Here is a 24,035-nt window from a genome sequence, read left to right as displayed (position 1 = left end):
TCTGCATTGAATTGTAATGATTAATTTGTATAATTTAGATTAGGAAAGTATTTGTTTAAATAGTTTTTAAGTTCGTATATCAAATTTTTGTATAATAAATCGAAAAAATACAAGCTTTATGAGGGCCATTATATAGGTGATGTCTTGTGCATACACGAGAGTCCACTTCATTTCTTTGCCATTTTGAATTGGTGACTTTGTCATTTTGAATTATTTTGTAATATCAGTTATAGCGCAGCTTCGTACTTGTACTTATAAATAATCAAAGGACGATCGAGAGCTATGCCACGTCTTGACGTATTCAGACTTGCTCCAATTTCGTTAATTTCGATTTGTCCAGCTTTTCATTTATATTATATATAATATTTAATAAAATTGATTAAATCATTAATAGTTTATTAATCATATATAAGTGTGTATTAGTTTTATTACTTTCATTTTTATAAGTTTTCTTTTATTAGATTTTTTTTAAATCCATCAGTAATCACAAACAATTCATTATTAATTGCCATTGCAATTTTCATATTTTCTAACATCATGATATGACCGCTGAAAACAACGTACACATCCACTTTGGATTTAGTTGTCTGAAAATAACAGTATTTTATAGTAAATTATAGTTATTTTTATAATTTATACGAAGTTATAAAACGTACATTCTGTCCGTAATCTGGGTATTGGATACAGAAGAGACACATTCATTTGCATCTTCGTCGAAAATTTTGCAGCGACCATCTTGATTCAACACCCCTGTTGGAGATATCCAAGTTTAAGAATTAATATTATCATGATAATTCGATGAAAAAAGAAAACTCTTCTGAACGATTAGTATAGTCACTACTTAAACGAACAAAATGTAGAGACGTATATGGGTGTAGGCAAAGATTCGATCCACTGACGATTGCATAATCGCAGTCTCCACTACGTATAAACCTGTAAGCTTGATCCATCGCATAAAGAGTAGAACTACACCCTGTATCAACGTTATATGATGGACCTGCTACACCCAACCAATACGAAATATTTTGAGCCATCATATCTCTGCTACAGTTCGTGATACCGAAAACATCTGCCTATTTTTAAGAGACATATCCTTTGTCTTATTCATTTTTATAAGTAATCAATAATCTATATCCTCATTGTTTGTTATTTTCAAGTACCTGAAGTTTGCTGTGAAGCAAAGTTGGTTCGGAATCAGAGAAACATGAATTTACGAATACACCTGTCCTTGTTCCACGAATATCATCTGGATTAATCCCAGCATCTATTATAGCTTCGTAAGCATGTTCCAACATCATTCTGCTCATAGGATCCATCAAATAAGCTTGGTTAAAATGTATTCCAAAAAAGGACGCATCGAATTTCTCAACATTCTTAATTTTGCATAAATGCTTTGGAATTTCTGAATTACCTTATAAAACATAACGATAGAAAAATGTTAACGTTAAATAGCTTACTCTGTTAAATGAAGTTAGTATATTCGTAAATTAGTACCTAGTTTCCAATGGCATTCGTTTTCAGTGATACAATCTTTGCAGTTAAAAATATTATTTTTCAATTCCTTCATATTTTGGGATTCTGGAAATCTACCCCGCAAATCCAGAAATAATAACTTTTTCACCTGGTTCTGGATTGGCATATTTGAGGAATTTGTACAATTTTTTGGTGTCTTCATATCCTGTCATGATATTCTGATATATCTCAATTTTCTCCGCAATATGTAATGTAGTAATCAAATGTAAATTAAAACCACCTGTAAGTTTTTACTATGATTGAAATTGTCGATGATGAATCCATTTTTATAACAATGTAATATCTATCGTCAAAGTAAAAATTTCGTCATTATTTGACGCAATATAGCACTTTTTCTTTACTCTTTATTTTTAATGTATTGAATTGAAGAATGAATAGATTTGGCACTTGAACTTCCTGTTATTCTATTGCAGTAAGGTATTTCGTCGGCATTATTCAACATCAAAAAAGTCTATTTTCGTCATTATAAGATAGATATTTTTTAATTATATTTTATCTATTGTATATAACATTTTTTCTGAAAGTTTGCTTATCATATATGACATAGGTGAATGACATTATAATTAAATTAGGAATAGAAAGACAGAGAACGTATATATCTGATTTACCTCGTACTATTGTATATCTACATATGACGATGTTGTCAATGGCACATTTCATCGATAATGGAACAATATTATCCAGTAAAAAATATGTCATATTTTGTCGAAATTCACTAAATATTTGACAATAGAGTATCGAATTTATATTTTTCGGAAATGTGAGTGTGTGTGTGTGTTTGTGTTTCATTTTATCCGAAATCTTTCATACTATAGATAAAGCTCTGGAGTAACAGATTTTGGAACGTATATGAAGAATATACGGACTTTTTGAATTTCTCAAAAAATATCGGAGTGAATAGTATTAAATTTTTCATGAAAGTATGTACGCCGTAATCAAAATTTATCACCGTATCGAAAAGCAAAATTTTGAAGGTAAACAATTTTTGAGTTTGATTATTCCATTCCAGCACGTATTTATATAATTTTTATAATAATTGTAAGAGTTATAATTAAACTTAGAAATATTATATAATTCTTCAAAAATCTACAGTGTTTAATTCTGTATCTACTAATACTATTTTTTTAAATAAATCATGAGATTAAATATATCATCGAGTGATCAATCGCTGTTTTCACAACAAGCTTGAAGGCATCTCGTTCAGTCGCATTCAGATTAGCCAAGTTCTTGACATTCACGCCATATGATTTCCATAATTTGATTCTCTTGTGTTGATAACCATACTTTATGCCATTTCATGAAATAAGAACAATATTTTGTTCACTTTCCAGAATCAATCAATTGACTAATTCCAAGCTAAAACCTTCCAAACCACCAAGAACTATATAACTTTTGATCGGAATACAAAAATAAGAAGGATCAGTCAAAATAGGTATTTAGTTGATCTTTCTCTTTGTGTATCTTCATGAGTACCTACAACATATAACATGTATTGCAGGATATAATTTATATTGTTAATACAGAAACATAATCCAAGAATAATAAGATATTTAAACATATAAAATAAAATAAAATAATATAAGTAAAATATGTAAAAATAGCAAACGTTAACTTAGTTTTCGTATATGGTTTCCTATTTTCATGAATCTAAGTGTAAGTAAATCTTCTTGATCTTTGCTAAAGACTGTCTTAATTATCAATTTGATCGCATTCTTCTTAATGAGTTTGTTAAATATTAAATAAATTTCGTTTTTGACTTCATCATTTATGTTCATAATTTCATCTAACATTACATCATGAAAACTGATGTCCTTCATAAAGATTTTGGTGCTTAATTGATTATTTGATGCAAAATCGAATTTTTCAATTTCTAAAAATCGTCCTTTATGGACCAACAACGCAGAGACGATTGCAATTTTTCTTCCGTTAAAGAATTTAGGGGAACGTATACACCTACATTATCAGTTCGTTGCAAAATCATTTTCTCGAAGCTAGTATCTCAAGAATTTTCAATGTGATTTTCATTGATACTAGGGAATGTTTCTTTAAGAAATCTGTGTTTCTCAGGTGTCACCATCGTAGTAAATATTTTACAGTCTTCACGGAGGGCTAAGTTAATGGTAGCTTGGTCAATTTCATAATAACCAGCATGGATAAGGATACTGTCATACTTCTGCATTCTTCCATTAATGTAAATTGCAGGTGTGCATGTACATACACACGGTATGTTCATTGTGTTTTCTAAACTTCAACTATCAAGTATAATCCAAGAAAAAGTTTCATCCAATTGATACAAATTTGATTTAACCTCAGAAAAAAGTATTATTTATGTAATTTACTTCCACTTTCTAATATTTTAAATATGGTATTGATAATGATTTGAATAAAAAATTCACCTGTTCCGGTTAATTCCCATGACTCTACTTCATTGATATTTTTTCCACTGTATTATAATCTGTCTTTCCGACTGTTTATTTCAGATGATATTTTATCCGTCGATATCATCATGTTTTTGAAATTCAATAATGAATAATGAATATTAACAATTCTTTATTAATTTTTTAAATATATTTTTTGAGTCATTCAAAAATTTTATTTATTTTTCACAATAATTACTCAGACATCATTTAAGATACAAAAATTTCTGGATAAGTTTCTATATATATTGTCTATGACATAAATGTAAGATTTTTTATAAAGAAATATCTATTGTATTTTTTACCTTGACTTTCTGGTCATTGAATATTGTTAACTCATTTCCTAACTTTAATAAAAATACAAACAGTTCAAGGTTTAGTATGTTATGTATTCATTTTTATTAGAATAATTTAGCATAAAGTCTGATCTATATATGGTAGATTGCGTGTTATAATGAATATTTTCAAGATGTATATAGCGTTGCTATAAAAAGAGACCCATCGCTAACGATTTCAATAATTATGAATAAGTATGGTTAGTTTCGGTTTCAATTTAAATTTGTATAATTATTTTGCGCGGAGAAATGAGAAACAAAAACAGATTATGAATAAATACAAAGAGGCAAAAAAAATCGTATAAATTGTTTAGAAATGTCAATACAGAACCAAGCGAAGAAATTACTATTCCTGGATTAATTGCTAATTTTCCGAAATACAATAATGTCAAAAGATTACAAAATAATTTCTTTAATCGCAAAGATTTTATCACCGATCAAGATTAGGCGGAGAAAATATTTCAAAGATGTTACTGTTTTAGAATATAATTTGATAGAAACGTATGAAACCGCGTTATTCGTTATTGAATATGATTTATTGACGATTGGAGAAAAGAACAGCATAAAACAAGTTTCATATTCTAAAAGATGATGTTTTCCTTTTATTTCCTGGAAAAAAGGAATACATAATTGTATACATTGATTTTACAGGAACTTTAATTACGTGTAGTTTTAGAAAAACATACTTCCGTGGAATTTTACATACCATTAAAAAAGACAAATAAAAATTCGAAAAGTACCATAATTATTTCATGTTATGACCAATGAATTAAATTGATTGCAAGAAGTGCAAACTATACTCGGGAATAATGAGGAACAGAATATCAGGAGCACGAGAATCATAATTGTTTAAAAAGGAAATATTCGATCGAGTCTCTTAAGATTTATTAAGTGCTTACAGAAAGAACCAGGTGGGAATATCTTCCTGTTTAATTCAAGCTTTTAAACTTTTTTAATTCAAACTATTTTAATTCAAGATTTTAAAAAATTCTACCTGAAATTTTCTTTAAATCTACCCCGTTATACCGAACAATTCGAAATGAATTTTATTACTACTGATTTACGACCAGGGAAGGTTCGGGGATTATATAAGCATCAGCTACTTTCACCTTGCGAGCCCAAGTTTACCTATCACCCCATTATCGATCAACTGATACGAATGAAATTATTTTTTTCACATGTTTATGAAATTTTTGTCAATCTTTCTCTTAGACAGTTCTTGAAAGTTGGGGCTTAGAAAATGCAGCGACAGTACAGTGTGTATATTGCACACTGTATATATTGCATAGCTGCACTGTACATTAATGCAGGAATGCAGAAGGGTGATAGAATCTTTATCCATGCTGATTCTTGTAGAATTGGCCAAGCTGTCATTAATTTAGCCCTCCGTGAAGGTTATGAAATATTTACTACTGAAAGACGTAGATTTTTTAAAGAAACATTTCCTAGTATCGATGACAATCATATTGGAAATTCTCGAGATACTAGCTTCGAGAAAATAATTTTGCAACGAACCAATGGTGCAGGTGTAGACATTGTTCTAAATTCTTTAGCGGACGATAAACTTCAAGTGTTCCTGTATTACTTGGCCCATAAAGGAAGATTTTTAAAAATTGGAAAATTCGACTTTGTGGCAAATAATCAATTAAGCACCAAAATCTTTATGAAGGATATCAGTTTTTATGGTATAATGTTAGATTGAATTATGAATTCAAATTACAAAGTCAAAATCGAAATTTATTTAATACTCAAGAAACTTATTATTAAGGAAAGTGCAATCAAATCGATGATTAGGAAATTCTTCGACAAAGATCAAGTAGAAGCTACACTTTGATTCATAGTAGCAGGAAACCATGTGAGAAAAGTAAGTTGACGTTCGTTGTTTTTACGTATTTTACTTATTTGATTTTATTTTATGTGTTATTATTCTCGGAATCTGTTTTTGTTTTAATAATATAAATTATGATCTGCAATCCGTCATAAACATCGCAAGTACTGATGAAGATCCGCGAAGAGAATGAACCACTAAATACATACATTTCAGATGAAATTTCTTATACTTGTATTCCGAACAAAAGTTACATAGTTCTTGGTGATTTGGAAGGTTTGTTTTGAAATTAATGGATTAGTTGATTGAAAAAAATGCTCCAAATATTGTCATTACTTCGTGAAATGGCATTAAGAATGGATATAAACATGAGAATCAAATTGTTGAAATCAAGATACTGGTAGGTCTGAATGCCGCTGAAAGGGATGTCAGTGAACTTATTATGAAAACAGCTATTGACCAGGGTTCAATTGATGGTATATTTAATTTCGCGGTATTTTTGAAAGACAGTATTTGTAGAAATCAAACATCCGAGACTTTTGAGGAATCTTTCAAAGAAGAAACGCGGGCAGCGAAATGTTTGGGCGAGGAGACCAGAAAATTTTGTCAAAATTTTTGTTCGTAGTTTTCTCTTCTGTTTGGTGTGGAAGAAGAAATCCCGAACAAACGTATTACAATATGACTAATTCCATTATGGAAAGAAAATTTGAAAAAATAATAGAAAAACGTTTTCCTGGATTAGTTATATAATGGCGAGCGATTGGAGATGATATTCTGACAACTGACATGCAGAATGAGAATAAATATTTTGTTATTCTTGGTACCTTGTAGTAAAAAATATTAATGCAAAAAAGAAAATATTACTGTCACCACTAACTCTGTTAAATCCGTCTCCACTCAGACCGTAAAATAAACTGAAGGAAATATATTCATAAAGAAATCTTGATAATTAATGATAACATTGAAAAATCTGGATAATTTTTGATAATAATTTATAAAATTTTGAAAATCCTTCGTAATAGACCCTTCAACCCAAGGAATTGTACTTAAATTTCCAGGTAACTGTTAAAATATGTTTATATGTTCATATTACTTCATGCTACCTCGTAATGATTTGATACAATATTTTCATAACATATCAGTTGATTAACAATAGCGTGATAGCTAAGTTTGGGCTCGCGAGGTAGAAGTAGCTGATGCCTATGTGATCCTCAAATTTCCTGGTCGTAAAACATTAGGAAAGAGATCAGTTTCGAGTTGTTCGCAGTAAAGAGGTAGATTTAAAGAAAATTTTGGGGCATTAAGATCTTAGATTAAAACAACTCGGAAGATATTCTTACGAGGTTCTTTCTGTAAGCTATTAAAGAATCCTAAGAGACCCGACTCAAAGTTTCCTTTTTCAACAAGTATGATTCTTGTATTGCTTATACTCTCTTCTTCGCTCTTCTCATGTATAGTTTGCACTTGTTGCAACCTGGTAAATTTATTGCTTTTAATGTGAATAATCAAGGTATTTTCCGGAATTTTATTTGTCTTTTTTAACAGTATACAATATTCCGCAGAAGTACATTTTTCTAAAACTATATGTAATTCAAATTCCTGTAAAATCAATGTATCCAATTATGTATTTCCTTTTTCAGGAATGAAAATGAAACCATCTATTGTAGAATTTAGAGGTTTTTTTCACGTTTTTTTTCCATTCGTCACCAAATTCGCCACCATTCAATTGCGAATAACTTTAAGAATATCTTCGAAAGCATTGGAGAATCGAGTTTTTCTGTTGATTTGTTATCTTTATTCATAACGAATCCAATTGTTTTCGATTTGATGATTGGTATATTCTCAAAAGATATATGAGTAGATAAAGTTAATATTTTTAATACTGATATCTCCTTTCTGTAGAAACTATAAGTAGCGAATTTATATTATTCGATAATCGGATGACAAAAAGTTGCTTTCGAGCCATCACACTAGCTACAACTTTGTGCATTTCCAAACCACATGCTATCACCACATCAATGATTTTGAAAAAACGTACAGATACATCTGAAATAAATAACAGGCATTATGAGTAATCAATATGAACGATCACTCATCAATTACTCATACTAAATATTCATATATTTCTTCACATTCCATTGATAATAAATGTTGTATTATTTATTAAATAAACAGTGTACTTTGCATTTCGCTTAAAGGAAACATTCTTTCATTTTTATAACCATCAGAATTTCTTTTCGCATGAATAATCGCAGCATGGATTCTCTTGTCAGTTTTACTTTTTGTAAAAATGCTACTGATCCACTAGGCGTACAACCCTTTGCAACTTAGTTGAAAACTTTGTAGCAATCATTTCGATTCAACATCTCTGTCAGAGATATTCAATTTTTTAAATTATTGATATCACCTTAATTCGATAAAGAAAGAAAAGTCTTCCGAAGGACATGGTATAAGCAGCATGTAAACGAGAAAATGGTAGAAACACATACGGATGGAGGCATAGATCCATCGACGATCGCATTGTCTATTACGTATAAACCTATAAGCCTGCTCCATCGCGTAAACACTAAATTTACACGTTGCATCGACGTTACATGATGTGTCCAGTTACACCCAGCGAATATTTAAAAATATTTTAAGGCGTCATATCTTTGTTGAATCTTGTGGTACCGAAGTTATTTATCTACATTAAACGATACGTATCATTTGTCTTATCTATTTGTATAAGAGATCAATAATCTATATGCTGATTTGTTCACGTACATGGAATTTCCTGTAAAGCAAATATATCTCAGAATCGGAGAAGTACATAGTTGTAAACACACCTGTTCTTGTTCCACGAATATCTTCTGTAATAATTCTAGCATCTACTCTACCTTCGTAAGTATGTTCGAGCATAATTCGGCTTATAGGATCCATTGTATTAGTTTGCTTAAATTTAAAAAAATATTGCATCGAATTTCTGCATGTTGTTAATTTTGCGTGTTCGCCGTAGAATCTCTGAATATTTTTATAAAATGTAACGATAGAAAAATATTAATATTAGCTAGCTTGCACCGATACATAAAATTAATATAATTGATACCTAGTTTCTAAAGATAGTTTTCATTGCTGATACAAACTTTGTGGTTATAAATATTATTTTTCGATTCTTCCATATTATTGGTTTGTGGAAATCTATTAGCGTATTTAGAAATGACATTTTCTTTGCCTGATTCTGGATTGGCATAACAGAATAAAATTTGGACAGTTCTACTATCCATTCGTGATATTTTGATCTTTCTCATTTTCCTCCACCTAATAAGGTGTAGAATTCTCAATTGACACTGAAATTATGTTTTCAATATCTAATCATTATCCACGAATCTCCTATTACATATTTGTTTTACACCTTCACGAAAATGAGTTATCTGAGATCATCAATACATTTTCTTCCCATTTAATACTATCTATCCTTCAAATTTATACTTGAAGAATCTGTTTTTCTATACATATTACTGTTTTCTATACATATATAATGCATCGCCACTATGTAATGATACGGAAAATAAATTTTGTTGTAATATATTTCTTATAATATTATTTCTAGATATATTTCTTATAACTTAAAATCTTAAATTTATATCTTACAAGGTATATGCACTATTTTTTTCGCATACATTCACTTCATTTTGCATCATTTAACGAATAATGGTCCAATTAACATGAAGAAAAAACATAGTCATATTACTATTTTTTATTGTTGTTACAAAACGTTTACTTGTAATTTATTAATATTATTACTTTTGTTGGGAATGACACATACGATTTATAAGAAATAACATTATTCAATGACAAAAGATCAAATTTCATTGAAATATGATGGGCATTTGTTAACCGATAATTTTAAATTTTCATCTTAAACGATTAATATATATTAATTATATCTGTAAAATTGTGAAGAATTGAACGTTGTCATCTGATTATTTCGATAAATATAATAGTTTCAAACTTTCGATTTTATTAAAACTTCACAAAGAATTCAAATACTTATACACCATTGGAGAGAATATCATTAATTTTTTGAAATAATATTCTAAAAGCTGAACAAAAGAAATTGGTTACAAATTGTAACCCCGTAATTTTATATATGGTACGAATGTATTTTTACAATGTAGACTAAACTAAAAGTGAATCTAAGCATACTTTAATGCAAGATAATCGAAAGGAAATTAAAAAATATAAAATATATAAAAGATAAAATATTGAGGAAGAAGAATCATAAAATAGAAAATAAGAAGTCCCTTTTTACGGAATTGTAATTTGTTTTTTAAAAATTAATTATCTCGTCCATTCACGCTCCATAGTATTTAATGCAATATATATTCAAATAATAACAGCTACATTTGAAACTGACCTATGAACTACCTGTTTCTATATTAATGTTAGGTAATAAGTCGATGCTATTCAAGGACAGAGATGCAAAATTCTGTAATAATACGATAATTCAATATCTTAAAGCTTACAAAGTATGTCTTTACGGACTGATTTAGAAGAGTTTGAAATAAACTCGGCCTGGATATATTTAATTGTATTGTCAATCTACCTCGACAATTATCCATGAATAGAAATAGATTTAGCCTCTAATAGGATAGATATTCTAATATCTACTGCAGTGTGAAGTCCTCGAAACATGTTAATTTATTAAGAAACCCTGATCCATCTATGATATGGATCGCTTGAAATTGGTACAGATTGAGACCTGTATGGTCAAGTTACTTGTATACATTACGTAAAGCTATTTGATTATTAAAATAAGCCTTGATTTCTCTTTATAAATTGTTCTTAATTGTTGAATCTAAATCAATTAAAAGTAGAGCTCGTAAATTTAGATTATTCAGTGCATAAGAACAGATGATTATAATAGCGGATATAATATATATAACAACAGATATTATCCAATTATCTGCTATACTTTCCAAATATTTATCAGAAGCGAAAAACATACTTTCCTTGTATGCTCTTTTTTATAAAATACAAAGGAAATTGATAGAAAAATTTGATATTCCATATTTATTTCGGAAAATCACAACATACAAATATATCATAAACGCTCTATTCGTTTTCTTAAATTACGTTTTCTGTAAATGTTGCAGCATACTCAAATAGTTCACCATTAATAGCCATTGAAATTTCCGTGGCACATAACATCGTGATATGATTACCTTCAACAATGTGAACATCTACTTTGCCTTCAGTTACCTGAAAATACCACTTTATAATAAAATAATATCATCTTCATTATTAATACGAAGTTTTAAAACCTACATTCTGTAGTCCATAATCATACGTAGCATTTAATACAGATGGAAACAGCGGCTTGAACAATGTGATTGGTGCTCTTAGATATGGCATTGGTTCTGGATTATAAGTTGTAATTGCTTGCAATCTCACAAAAAGTGAGAGAATAGCATTTCTTCGATCTGCTTTCAAAAATAATTCTTTGTGTTCGGGAGATAGAACATTAAGAAATGTATTTATTTTCTCATCCCACGAATTGCATTTTTTTAATTCATGTTCAAGCTGCAAAATAATGTTGGGACATTAATATGAGACTTCCCAAAAATAAACAATAAATGATGTTCTTTAAGAAAATAAAGACGAACCTCTACAGCTTTGACATTAATGTGTGCATTCATTATATCGAGCAAAATATTGTTTTCTAGTTCTTCCTGCGACGACGAACGCAAGTTTTCCTGTATAAATATTTTCAGATGCTGAGGAGCACCATCTATCAATATTAACCGGCCAATAAATCCTTTGGCTTCTAATTTTCGCGTTAGTTCTATGGCTAGAACCGATCCAAATGAATATCCTATTAAAAAAAAATCACTTCGACCTTTCAGTTTATCCAATATGTGCTACAATATTAAAAAATTTATGTGTCATGTTAATAAGTAATGTTTATTAATATTCAGTTTAATCAAATATATTTTTCTAAAAAATGGACATACCGGTAGAATGGAATTGGCCATAGCTTCAATAGTTTTTAACTCGTAATTCGTTTCGAATTGAAAACATGTCGCAGGTGATTTAATTCTTGATTCTAATGTTTTGAAAATGTCAGCATAGCCTTCGATTCCTGGAAGAAAGAATATCTCATCCCGACCCTCCACCGGTTTGGTTTTAAGTGGTATAACTATTTCGGTAGCAAGTATTTCATCATAGAATGGCCTCGATAAACTTGTAATGGTTAATATTTGATTTGCTTCGTTTTCATTATGATTACAAGTATTGGTCGATTTCTTATCCATTTCTATAAGTTTTGCGAAATTTAAGTTCCGAATGTCTGACGCAGTAAGATATATTTCATATTCACGTTCCAATGTCTGTTTTATTTCTACAGCAGACATGGAATCCATTCCCAGTTCAGGCAAGGGAATACGTGGATTAATGCTGTTCAAATTATTAATACCTGAAGTCAAAAATTGATACTTTTCAGTTAATAACTATAAGTAAAGAAAGTATATCAAGGAAATATATGAGTACTGAAATGAAATTATTAATATCAATAATAATATATGGTTTGATAATACATACACAAAATATTTAAGACAGCGTTTACAACATTATTCATATCGCTTTTCTTTCGTTTTTCAGCAACTATCATACTAGAAACCACAGCTTTATCCTGTACCAAAAACCCATTAAGTTCTTGTAAACATGAGGATATTCTTTGCACTAGGGTACCACCGATAACAAGTTCTTTATCTTCATTTTGCATTTCAATAACCAAACCAACATCTCCAATCGCTCCCCATTGTATAGCTAATCCTGGCAAACCTTCTTCTACTCTCTTTTCACATATTCTTTCCATAATGGAATTAGCCATACCGTAATTAGTTTGTCCAGCATTCCCTCTTCCGCATGCCACTGAAGAGAAAACAACGAAGTGACGAAGATCTGGACAAAGTTTTCTGGTCACCTCGTCCAAACATTTTGTTGCCCATGCTTTTCCTTTGAAAGATTCCTCAAAAGTCTCTGGTGTTTGATTTCTACAAAAACCGTCTTTCAAAGATACCGCGAGATTGAATATACCATCGACTGGACCCTGGTCAATAGCTGTTTTCACAATTAGTTCACTGGCATCGCGATCAGCCGCATCTAGACCTACCAGGATCTTGATATTCACACCGTATGATTTCCACAATTTGATTCTCATGTGTTGATAACCATACTTTATGCCATTACGTGAAGTAATGACAATATTCTGAGCATTTCTTAAAATCAACCAATCGATTAGTTCCAAGCCAAATCCACCCAAACCACCAAGAACTATATAACTTTTGTTCGGACTACAAATATAAGAAGGTTCAGCCAAAATGGGTTTATTTAGTGGTTCATTTTCTTCCCGGATCTTAATCAGTACCTATGATATATAAGACATATTGCAGATTATAACTTATATTCTTAAAACAAAAACTATTTCTACGAATAATAAAATTTATATAGATATAAAATAAAGTAGAATACATAAATACAATGGCCGTGTACTTACTTTTCCTATATGCTTTCCGGCTGCCATGAATCTAATTGCAGTCTCTACTTGATCTTGGCCGAAGACTGTTCTAATTATCGGTTTGATCGCATTTTCCTTCAAAAGTTTGTTGAATATTGAACAAATTTCTTTTTTGACTTCGTCATTTGTATTCATAATTTGATCTAACATTACACCATGAAAACTGATGCCCTTCATGAAGATTTTGAAGCTCAATTGATGATTTGCTGTTAAGTCGAACTTTCCAATTTCTAAAAATCTTCCTTTATTGGACAAACAACGCAGCGACGTTTGAAATTTATCTTCTGCTAAAGAATTTAGAACAATGTCTACACCTGCACCATTCGTTCCTTGCAAAATCATTTTTTCAAAACTAGTATCTCGCGAATTTCCAATGTGATTATCATCTATACTAGGGAATGTTTTTTTAATGAATTCACGTTTTTCTGGTGTACCGACCGTAGTAAATACTTCACAGCCTTCACGAAGGGCTAAGTTAATGGCGGCTTGACCGATTCCACCAGAACCAGCATGGATAAGAATCCTGTCACCCTTCTGCATGTCTCCGTTTATGTAAAGTGCACCTATGCATGTGCAATATACACTAGGTACTGTTGCTGCATCTTCTAAAGTCCAACTTTCTGGTACAGTCCAAGAAAAAGTTTTGTCCAATTGACAAAAATTTGATAAACATCTGAAGAAAGTATTATTTATTTGATTTACTTCCATTTTATAATATTTAACAAACGGAATAATGATTTGAATAAGGAATTCACCTATTCTGATTAACTCCCATTACTCTACGTCCACTAATACTTTTTCCACTGTACTCAAATCCAATTACGTAATCTATATCTTTTCTATGTATTTCGAGTGATATTTTACCCGTTGACCACATCACGTCTTTAAAATTCAATGATGCATAATGAATACTAACAAGATCTTCATTTTGATAATCCTTTGTAATAGGCCCTTCAACCCAATGAATTGTTCTTAAATCTCCACGTACCTGTTAAAAGATATTTTTGTGTCACTATGCTACGCGCTAATAATTTACAAAAATATTTTTATTCATACCGGTTGATTAATAATGGCATGATAGCTAAGCTTGGGCTGCCGAGATGGAAGTAGCTGATGCATATATGATCCCCAAACGTTCCCTGGACGTAGAACATTAGTAACGAGATCCGTTTTGAGTTGTTCGGAGTAAAATGGTATTTTCAGAGAAAATTTCGGGGCTTTAAGATCTTGAATTAAAACAGCTCGAAAGATATTCCCACCAGGTTCTTTCTGTAAACAATTAATGAATCCTAAGAGACCGGATTCAAAGTTTCCTTCTTCAACAAGTATGATTCTTGTGTTCTGGATGTTTCGCTCTTCATTCTTAGCAAGTATAGGTTGCACTTTATGCAACCAGTCAAATTCATTACTTTTAACGTGAATAATGATGGTATTTTCTGCAAGTTTATTCGTCTTTCTTAACAGTATCCAAAATTCCTCAGAAGTACGTTTTTCTAAAACTATACGTAATCGAAACTCCTGTAAAGTTGATAAGTTCAATGTTGTATTCCTTTTTTCACGAGATAAAATGAAACCTCCGTCTTTTGTAGATTTTAGAAGTTTCTTCAAATCGTCCCTTTCTCCATTCGTTAACAAATCATATCCAATGGCCAATGACGCGATTTCACCCGTTTCAATCATATTTAATTCTGAAACTATGACATCTTCAGGAATATTGTCCAGTTTTCCTCCCGATGTGAATACATTAACATTGGCTTGCACCAAAGGCAATTTGTTCAAAATGTCCAAAACCAGCGGGGAAGCGAGTTTCTCTGCTAAGATATTATCCTTATCTTGAACGAGTTCAATTGTCTTCACCTTGTTCATTGTTATATTCTTAAGAGTAATATCTACGGATAACGTTAATATTTCTCGTAATGATGTTTCCATTCTGTCACGATAAGCAGTGAATTTATACTCTTCGATAATGGGATCACTGACAGGTCTTTTTCGTGCAATCGCAGTAGCACTAACTTTATGTATTTCCACACCCCCCGCGACAATGACATCAATGTTGTCGTAAAATTGTACTGGTACATCTGAAATAAAAAATGGTCATTGTGCGTATTCGATAGGAAGGAACTTTGTATATTACTTCACCTTTCTTTCAAAATATGTGTTATATTTACATTTTTCATTAGTAGTCAAACTTTGAATAAACTCTTTATGAGCTTTAGCGTCTATTACTAATTTTTGAATTCCAGTCGGCACCAATAAATCTCTAGTATCTACATTAATGATTTTCATCTGCAACATGTTGTCCATAAACGCTACCCAATTATTTTTCCATTCGATGTGTCCTTTTCTTCCCGAAACAGACGCACTGCGTATGCTTCTGAAGAGACCGCTATATTGGTAACCACGTAACTTCAACTCTTTATAGATATCCTTCTCATTTAATTCTTCTTCTTCATTATTAAGATTTCTCTTGATTATATCAGCGGGTACTTTCTCCTTGGATATGTTCGATTCCATATTACGAATTGTTCCAGTAACAATAACAGTACTTCCCTCGACCACTTCGAATTTACCACTACCTATTCATTTGAAGGAAGTGATGCACTAAATTACGTGGAAAGTAGTTTATATATGATAGGGAGCATTTACCTTTCTGAATCATGACAACCATTTCCACTTTGCCCTCTTTGGGTATAGCTGTGGCTCGATTAAATTTTATATTTTCCATGACGACGAACATTTCTGTATAGAACTTTTCTATTAGCGTTCCCAATGTTTCCCACACCAAGCATAAATATCCTGCTCCAGGATACAAATTTCTACCATCAATCACATGACCCTTTATGTACTTGTATTCTTCAGTGTTGTGCGATATTGAAATAATTCGTTCTCCCGAAGCAATTTGTTCCTGTCTATAAAAATTCATTGTGAACCAGTCGTTGGAATGTTCCCACCTATACATGATATAATAATGAATATTTGCATTAATTTCAACAAATTTTAAAATTATTCACCCCTTTCGTGTTTTAAATTCTCGTAACTCTTACCGAATAAGAGGGGATATCATTGGAGTGCCTCGACTTACAGGATATTCTACAGGGGAGTATAGTTTAGCAAGATCAAGCTGAAAGCCGACATTGTACAGTTTCCCTAATCCTTGTAGGAAAACTTTTACATTATCTTTGTGGTCTTTCTGTGTTAATGCAATATTCATAATCGTTTCTTGCAATGGTTTGCTTATCATTTCTTGTAGGTGGCTGTCTGGCGTGATTTCAATGGTAACGGCATTGTTAGGAATTAAATTCGACGTTTCTGCAAATAGTACAGGTTTCAACAAATTATTAGTAAGATACTCGGCCGATGAGAATTGTGCACTTAAAGTCGACCATTCGTTCCGTGGGACCGATGTACTCAACCACTTATAACTTCTACGTTTTGCTACGGGTATCACTTTTTTTAAATTTGTCAAAAGATTGCTTTTAGCTGGTGCCATATAGCAGCTGTGGTACGGTATTCTTTTCTCCGACACCACTTTTGCAAAAATTTCCTTTGCCTGTCATACATAAAAATATTACATTAAATATCGTGAAAAAATTTATCCAAACAATTCTGAGTATCAGTTGCATAAAACGAACTTGTAGCTTTTCAACAAATCTTTTTATTGATTCTGCTGGTCCGGTAATTGTTGAACATTTGGGTCCGTTGTGACACACGAAGTCGATATCATTAGTACATAAATTTTTTATATCTTTATAACCAAGCCCTACTACGGCCAAAGAACAATGAGGTATTTTTGCTTCTATTACGGATATTCCTTGCGAATACGCTGCCAATATCGTTTCTTCCAATGTCAGACATTTGTCAACGTATGCGCAACCAAGTTCACCCACAGAATATCCAATTATATAGTCCGGTAGTATTCCTACTGACGTTAAAAGCTCCACCAAGCCGATCTGTTCAATTACATCCAATTATGTTGTGTTTCCAAATGTTTGGAGACATCGTAAGTGATTTAATATGCGTCGACATTACCTGAACCGCAGCAATACCGACGAGGGAATGCAAGTTTTTATCTAATATGTTATTGTCCGTCCTAGTTAAAATTTCATGAATATGGAGTTTGCGTGGTTTTAACACAGCGTCGCATTTCTCTATTACTTTAGCAAATGTTGGAAATTTCATCAAATCTTTACCTAATAATTTTCAAATACCACATAATACAATTAATCATTGTAATAATAATTATTTCTATAGGTTTGAAAATTAAGAAAGAAATATTCGAATAATTGTTTTCATACATATTCCGGACCATTGCGAGTTCATTCCAGAGAAGACGAAACATATTGGTTTCTTCGTACCAGAAAAGCATTCGATCTCCCTTACTTTCATGTCAAATTGTTGTATGTCGGTTATCACGTATCCTCGATATAAGTGATCTGGTATTGCTTTATGATGAATGTCGTGAAGAAGGCGAATAAATTCAATGTCTATCGATCGGTTATCGATCTATGGAAAAATATGTTGATATATTTTGTGCACGATTTAACAAATTATATATTTATTTCCTTTAGTAAGAAATATGTTGATTTTTTTTGCATACCTCATTTAATATTGTTTCTACTGCCTCTGCAGTACGTCCTGATACAGCAATGAGTCTAGGTAAATCATCATCTGGTAATTCTTTGTTGATCCTTATTTTCGGATTTGACTTAAGTAAAACGTGAGCATTAGCACCACCGAAGCCGAAAGAATTAATGGCTATGTATTCACCATCTAAGGGAGTATGTTGTGTAACAACATCGATTCGTCCTTCTATAAGGCCTTTCGCATCTTTTCGTGGCCTGTTGAAGTTAATATTTGGTGGTATTATGCCAGATTCCATCGATAATATCGCCTAAAAAAAATATATACGTATAATATAAATATATATAAGTATGAGTGTGTATGTGTGCACATGTTTTATTTGCATTTATATTTATATTTACAAACGATATGTAGAGATACTACATAAACAATAAACTGATAATGGAACTAAAAATATAAATTCTAAATTACTTAATAAATGATCGAAAATAAGCGAATAAAGGAATATTTATGACGCTTTATTGTTCGAAAAATGTTTACCTTAGCAATGGAACAAATTCCACTAACTCCTTCTGTATGTCCGATGTTCGATTTTACGGAACCAACTTTAAGAGGATTAGTTCTATCTTTAGTGAATATCTGATCTATGGAATTTAGTTCTTCAGGATCTCCGACTTTCGTTCCAGTACCATGTGCTTCAATGTAAGGAATACAAGCTGTTGATATACCGCATTCTTTGTAGAATTTTTTGAGAAGAGTACTTTGCATTTCTTTAGATGGAAACGCTATTCCTTCTTTTTTGTAACCATCACAATTCGTTTTCGCATGAATAATCGTAGCATAGATTCTCTTAGCAGTTTTTGCTTTTTGCAAAAATGCTACAGAGACACATTCACTACGCGTGTAACCATTTGCACCTTCGTCGAAAACTTTGCAGCGACCATCTTGATTCAACACCCCTGTTGGAGATATCCAAGTTTAAGAATTAATATTATCATGATAATTCGATGAAAAAAGAAAACTCATCTGAATAATTAGTATAGTCACTACCTAAACGAACAAAATGTAGAGACGTATATGGGTGTAGGCAAAGATTCGATCCACTGACGATTGCATAATCGCAGTCTCCACTACGTATAAACCTGTAAGCTTGATCCATCGCATAAAGAGTAGAACTACACCCTGTATCAACGTTATATGATGGACCTGTTACACCCAACCAATACGAAATATTTTGAGCCATCATATCTCTGCTACAGTTCGTGATACCGAAAACATCTGCCTATTTTTAAGAGACATATCCTTTGTCTTATTCATTTTTATAAGTAATCAATAATCTATATCCTCATTGTTTGTTATTTTCAAGTACCTGAAGTTTGCTGTGAAGCAAAGTTGGTTCGGAATCAGAGAAACATGAATTTACGAATACACCTGTCCTTGTTCCACGAATATCATCTGGATTAATCCCAGCATCTATTATAGCTTCGTAAGCATGTTCCAACATCATTCTGCTCATAGGATCCATCAAATGAGCTTGGTTAAAATGTATTCCAAAAAAGGACGCATCGAATTTCTCAATATTTTGAATTCTGCCAAAATGCTTTGGAATTTCTGAATTACCTTATAAAACATAACGATAGAAAAATGTTTACGTCGAATAGCTTACTCTGTTAAATGCAATTAGTATATTCGTAAATTAGTACCTAGTTTCCAATGGCGTTCGTTTTCGGTGATACAATCTTTGCAGTTAAAAATATTATTTTTCAATTCCTTCATATTTTGGGATTCTGGAAATCTACCCGCTAATCCCGAAATAACAACTTCTTCGCCTGGTTCTGGATTGGCATATTTGAGGAATTTGTACGATTTTTTGTTGTCTTGGTACCCTGTCATGATATTTTAATATATCTCGATTTTCTATGTAATATAGTAATCAGATATAAACTAAAACCACCTATAAGTTTTTACTATGATTGATATTATCGACGATGAATCTACTTTTATAACAGTTTAATATCTTCCGTCAAAGATTTCATTATCTGACGCAATCTTGCACTTTTTCTTTACTCTTTGTTTTTGATGAATTGAAATGAAGAATGAATACATTTGACTCTTGAACTTCCTGTTATTCTATTGTAGGAAGTTATTATGTAGGCATTATTCAACAATAAAAAAATCTGCTCTTTGTCGTGATAAGATAAAAATTTTTTAATTGAATATATTAAGTTTATACCTTACCTAGCGTATGTACCATTTTTTCTGAAAGTTTGTGTATTAGATATGACATTCTGGTGTGTAACAATAAAATCAAGTTGTAAGTAAAAAAAGAAGGTTTGGATCGGTATTTTCATTTTCATTTCTGGTATATGTCATTCGATCTTATATCGGCATATTCAGATTACGAATTCTTATGAGAATGGCAAAGCTCGTCGACAATGAAAGAATATTGTCTAATGAAAAATATGTCTCCTTTGGTCTAATGAAAAATACGTAAAATATTTTATAATGGAAAGTCAGTAGGAGATATGAGTAAGATTAGAAATACTATATAATATGCTAATAAACAGTAAGAGTAAATGAAAACTATGAATTCTGAAAATAGATGAGATAAGATCGAGACCTGACGAGTATTAGCTTATTTCATTAAATAAAATAAATCGTATAAATATGTATTATCGAAGCCTAGTCTTTAACACCAATCTTGATCGGTGATAAGGTCTTTGCGATTAAAAACTAATCTAATCTCTCTGCATTATATAATTTCGGAAAATAAGCAATTAATCCAGAAATAGTATCTTCTTCGCTAGATTCTGGATTCGCGATTGTTTTGCCTATTTGTACTTATTCATAATCTGTTTGTTTTTCTTATTTCTCTGTGCGATATAACTATAGAAATTTGAACTGAAATCGAAACTAACCGTACTTCTTCATAATTATTGAATTCATTAATAATAGATCTCTTCTTATAGCAACACTATATATCTCTGAACAATATTCGTTATAACACGCAATCTATCCTGTATAGAAAAGACTATGCTAAATTATTGTAATGAAAATGAATCCATATCACACTAAACCTTGAACTGCTTGTATTTCTATTAAAGTTATGTAATGAGTTAACTATTCAGTAACAAGGAAATCAAGTTAAGTAACACGATAGATATTGCATTATAAAGATTCTTATATTATGTCGTGCATTATGTATACACCGTTTTACCCAGAAACTTTCGCGTCCTACATCATATCCGAGTAATTATTGCGAAAAATAAGTATGATTTTGTATAGCTCACAAAATATTTTATAATATTTAATAAAATTGTGTATGTACGGAAGAAAGTAGTAGTGATTAGTAAAATATGAAATGTAAAAAATATGTGTTTTTGACTGTTACGTTTTATTATTTTGTTATTATTATTATTACTATTATTATTATTGTTATTGTTATTGTCGTTAACATTGTTCTTTTCATTGTCATTGTTATTGTAATTTTATTGTTATTGTTATTGTTATTATTATTGTTATTGGTATCATTAAGATAATTATTATTATAAATTGTGTGAAACAAAGAAGTAAGCTAAGCAGTATTACGGAGATTGTAGATAATGATATGTGTGATCTGAAAGAGGAATAAATCTTGAGAATACGTAAGTACAAAGAGTACAGAAGATGTCACATAGCAAGAATGACGGCGGCAAAGGATACAATGTAAAGGAGTTTTATTTCCTTTCATTATTCCTTTATTTGTGTATTAAATTTTTAAACAAAATTACTTGTACCATTTGTAGAGGTGAATATAATATCGTGCAAATCTCAATACAGTTACCGAAAATTCCTATGTAATCTATAGTACTGTTGCAACTTTTCTATGCGTATGGGATGTATTAGAAATTGATTCCGAGTATATCTAAATGCTGCTTTCTCTGTAATATTCTAGGCAGATGTGGCTCGCAATTTTTGTCAAGATAGTTTATATGGTTATTGATTTTAATTTGACGTTGCTATAAAAGATTTATAAGTTCTTATTAACCTGATGGAAATTGTATAACCTTCTTAATATTATCATTTCTAATAAATCAATATACATTTAGAATATTACGCAAAAAATAGATTATAGCATTTCAATTGTCTTTATGATGGATCTGATCGCCATGCCACAGATTTGCAGGATGTATAATCAGATGCATTTTCTGATGGTTTTGTATATAAAGAGTTTATTGTTTATAATCAGTTTGAAATTATTTGAAGTATGCCAGTACATAGATCTTTGTGTATTCTTTATTAGTACAATTTTCTCAAAAATAAGTATCTTTCTGTTTATTTAACTGTCTATATGGAGTTGGATTTAACAAAGTTAGTGGTGATAGTTATATTTTCTTACATATGCTTTCCATAATGGAATTAGCCATACCGTATTTCGCTTGTCCAACATTCCCTCTTCCACAAAAGACTCAAGAGAAAATTACGAAGTGAGCAAGATCTGAACAAATTTTTCTGGTCTCCTCGTCCAAATATTTGGTGGCTGGTGCTTTTCCTTAGAAAGACTCCACAAAAATCTATGGTTTTTAATTACTATAAATACTCCTTTCAAATAAACCGCGAGATTGAATATACCATTGAACCTTTATTTGCTTAACGCTGTTTTCACAATAAATTTGCAGCCATCTCGTTTAGACGCATAGAGACAAATCAGATTCTTGAAACTCACGCCGTTTGATTGCCATAATTCCATTCTCATATGTTGATAACCATATTCTATAACATTTCGCAAAATGAGGGAAATATTTTGAGCATTTCTTAGAATCAACAAATCGACAAGTTCCAAGCCAAAACCTCCCAATCCACTAAGAAATACATAACTTTTGTTCAGAAAACATGTATCAGAAGGTTCAGACTAAATGGATGTAGTTAGTGATTCATTTTCTTCATCGATCTTGATAAATTTGTATTACATATAAGACGGATTTTAGGTTTGTAACTCATATACTTAAAATAAAATAAAATTTCATGAAGAATAAAATATATACATACATAAAACAAAATAGAATACATGAAATACATAAATACAACGACCATCAACTTACTTTTCCCATATGCTTTCCGGCTGTCATTGATCGCATTTTCCTTCATAAGTTTGTTGAATATTAAATAAATTTAATTTTTGACTTCATTTGTGTTCACAATTTGATCCAACATTGCACCATGAAATCAGATACCCTTCATAAAGATTCTGTAGCTTAATTGATTATTTGCAGATAAGTCGAACTTCCAGTTTCTAAAAATTTTCCTTTATTGGCTAAATAACGGCGCTTGTAGTTTTTCATACGCTTAAGAATTTACGAGAATGTCTACATTTGCAACATTAATTAGCTGCAAAATTATTTTTCCAAGCTAGTATCTTGAAAATTTTCAGTGTGACGATCATCTTTACTAGAGAATGTTTCTTTAAGGAATCTATGTTTTTCTGGTGTATCGACCGTAGTGAATACTTAACAGCCTTCAGGGAGGGCTAAGTTAATCGCAGCTTGGCCAATTCCACCAGAGCTAGCATGAATAAGTATCCTTTCACCCTTCTGCATTCCTCTATTAATGTAAGGTGCTGCTATGTATATGCAATATATACACGATATTATTGTTGCATATTCTAAATTCCAACTATCAAGTACAACCCATGAAAAAGTCTCGTGCAATAGATAAAAATTTGTAAAACATTTGAAAAAATATTATTTATTTAATGCACTTCTGTTATCTAATAGTTTGCATCCAGGACATAATAATGATTTAAA

At 31.0% G+C, this 24,035-nt stretch overlaps 2 protein-coding genes across 2 annotated transcripts; both read right to left on the bottom strand.

Moving 5' to 3' along the window:
* Window positions 1–385: 385 nt before the first annotated feature.
* LOC127062551 (fatty acid synthase-like) lies at window positions 386–2,129 on the bottom strand. The gene is made up of 5 exons (XM_050990998.1): window positions 1,495–2,129; window positions 1,161–1,411; window positions 839–1,073; window positions 657–750; window positions 386–587 (listed from the first exon to the last, which is right to left on the bottom strand). The coding sequence occupies exons 1-5, from the start codon at window positions 1,673–1,675 to the stop codon at window positions 536–538; spliced, it is 813 nt and encodes a 270-aa protein (XP_050846955.1). The 5' UTR covers window positions 1,676–2,129; the 3' UTR covers window positions 386–535.
* An 8,646-nt stretch (window positions 2,130–10,775) lies between these two features.
* LOC127062557 (fatty acid synthase-like) lies at window positions 10,776–20,195 on the bottom strand. The gene is made up of 19 exons (XM_050991010.1): window positions 19,956–20,195; window positions 19,622–19,872; window positions 19,303–19,534; window positions 18,793–19,211; window positions 18,269–18,562; window positions 17,967–18,174; window positions 17,701–17,861; window positions 17,304–17,621; window positions 16,716–17,221; window positions 16,318–16,622; window positions 15,840–16,247; window positions 14,728–15,749; window positions 14,427–14,659; window positions 13,651–14,344; window positions 12,693–13,521; window positions 12,107–12,567; window positions 11,759–12,013; window positions 11,421–11,675; window positions 10,776–11,354 (listed from the first exon to the last, which is right to left on the bottom strand). The coding sequence occupies exons 1-19, from the start codon at window positions 20,143–20,145 to the stop codon at window positions 11,220–11,222; spliced, it is 7,176 nt and encodes a 2,391-aa protein (XP_050846967.1). The 5' UTR covers window positions 20,146–20,195; the 3' UTR covers window positions 10,776–11,219.
* Window positions 20,196–24,035: the final 3,840 nt, after the last annotated feature.

The sequence above is a fragment of the Vespula vulgaris genome, chromosome 3 (genome assembly GCF_905475345.1).
Source record: "Vespula vulgaris chromosome 3, iyVesVulg1.1, whole genome shotgun sequence".
NCBI classification, from domain to species: domain Eukaryota; kingdom Metazoa; phylum Arthropoda; class Insecta; order Hymenoptera; family Vespidae; genus Vespula; species Vespula vulgaris.
Note: the sequence above shows the minus strand (reverse complement) of the source record. Positions and strands in the feature narration are given on the sequence as shown.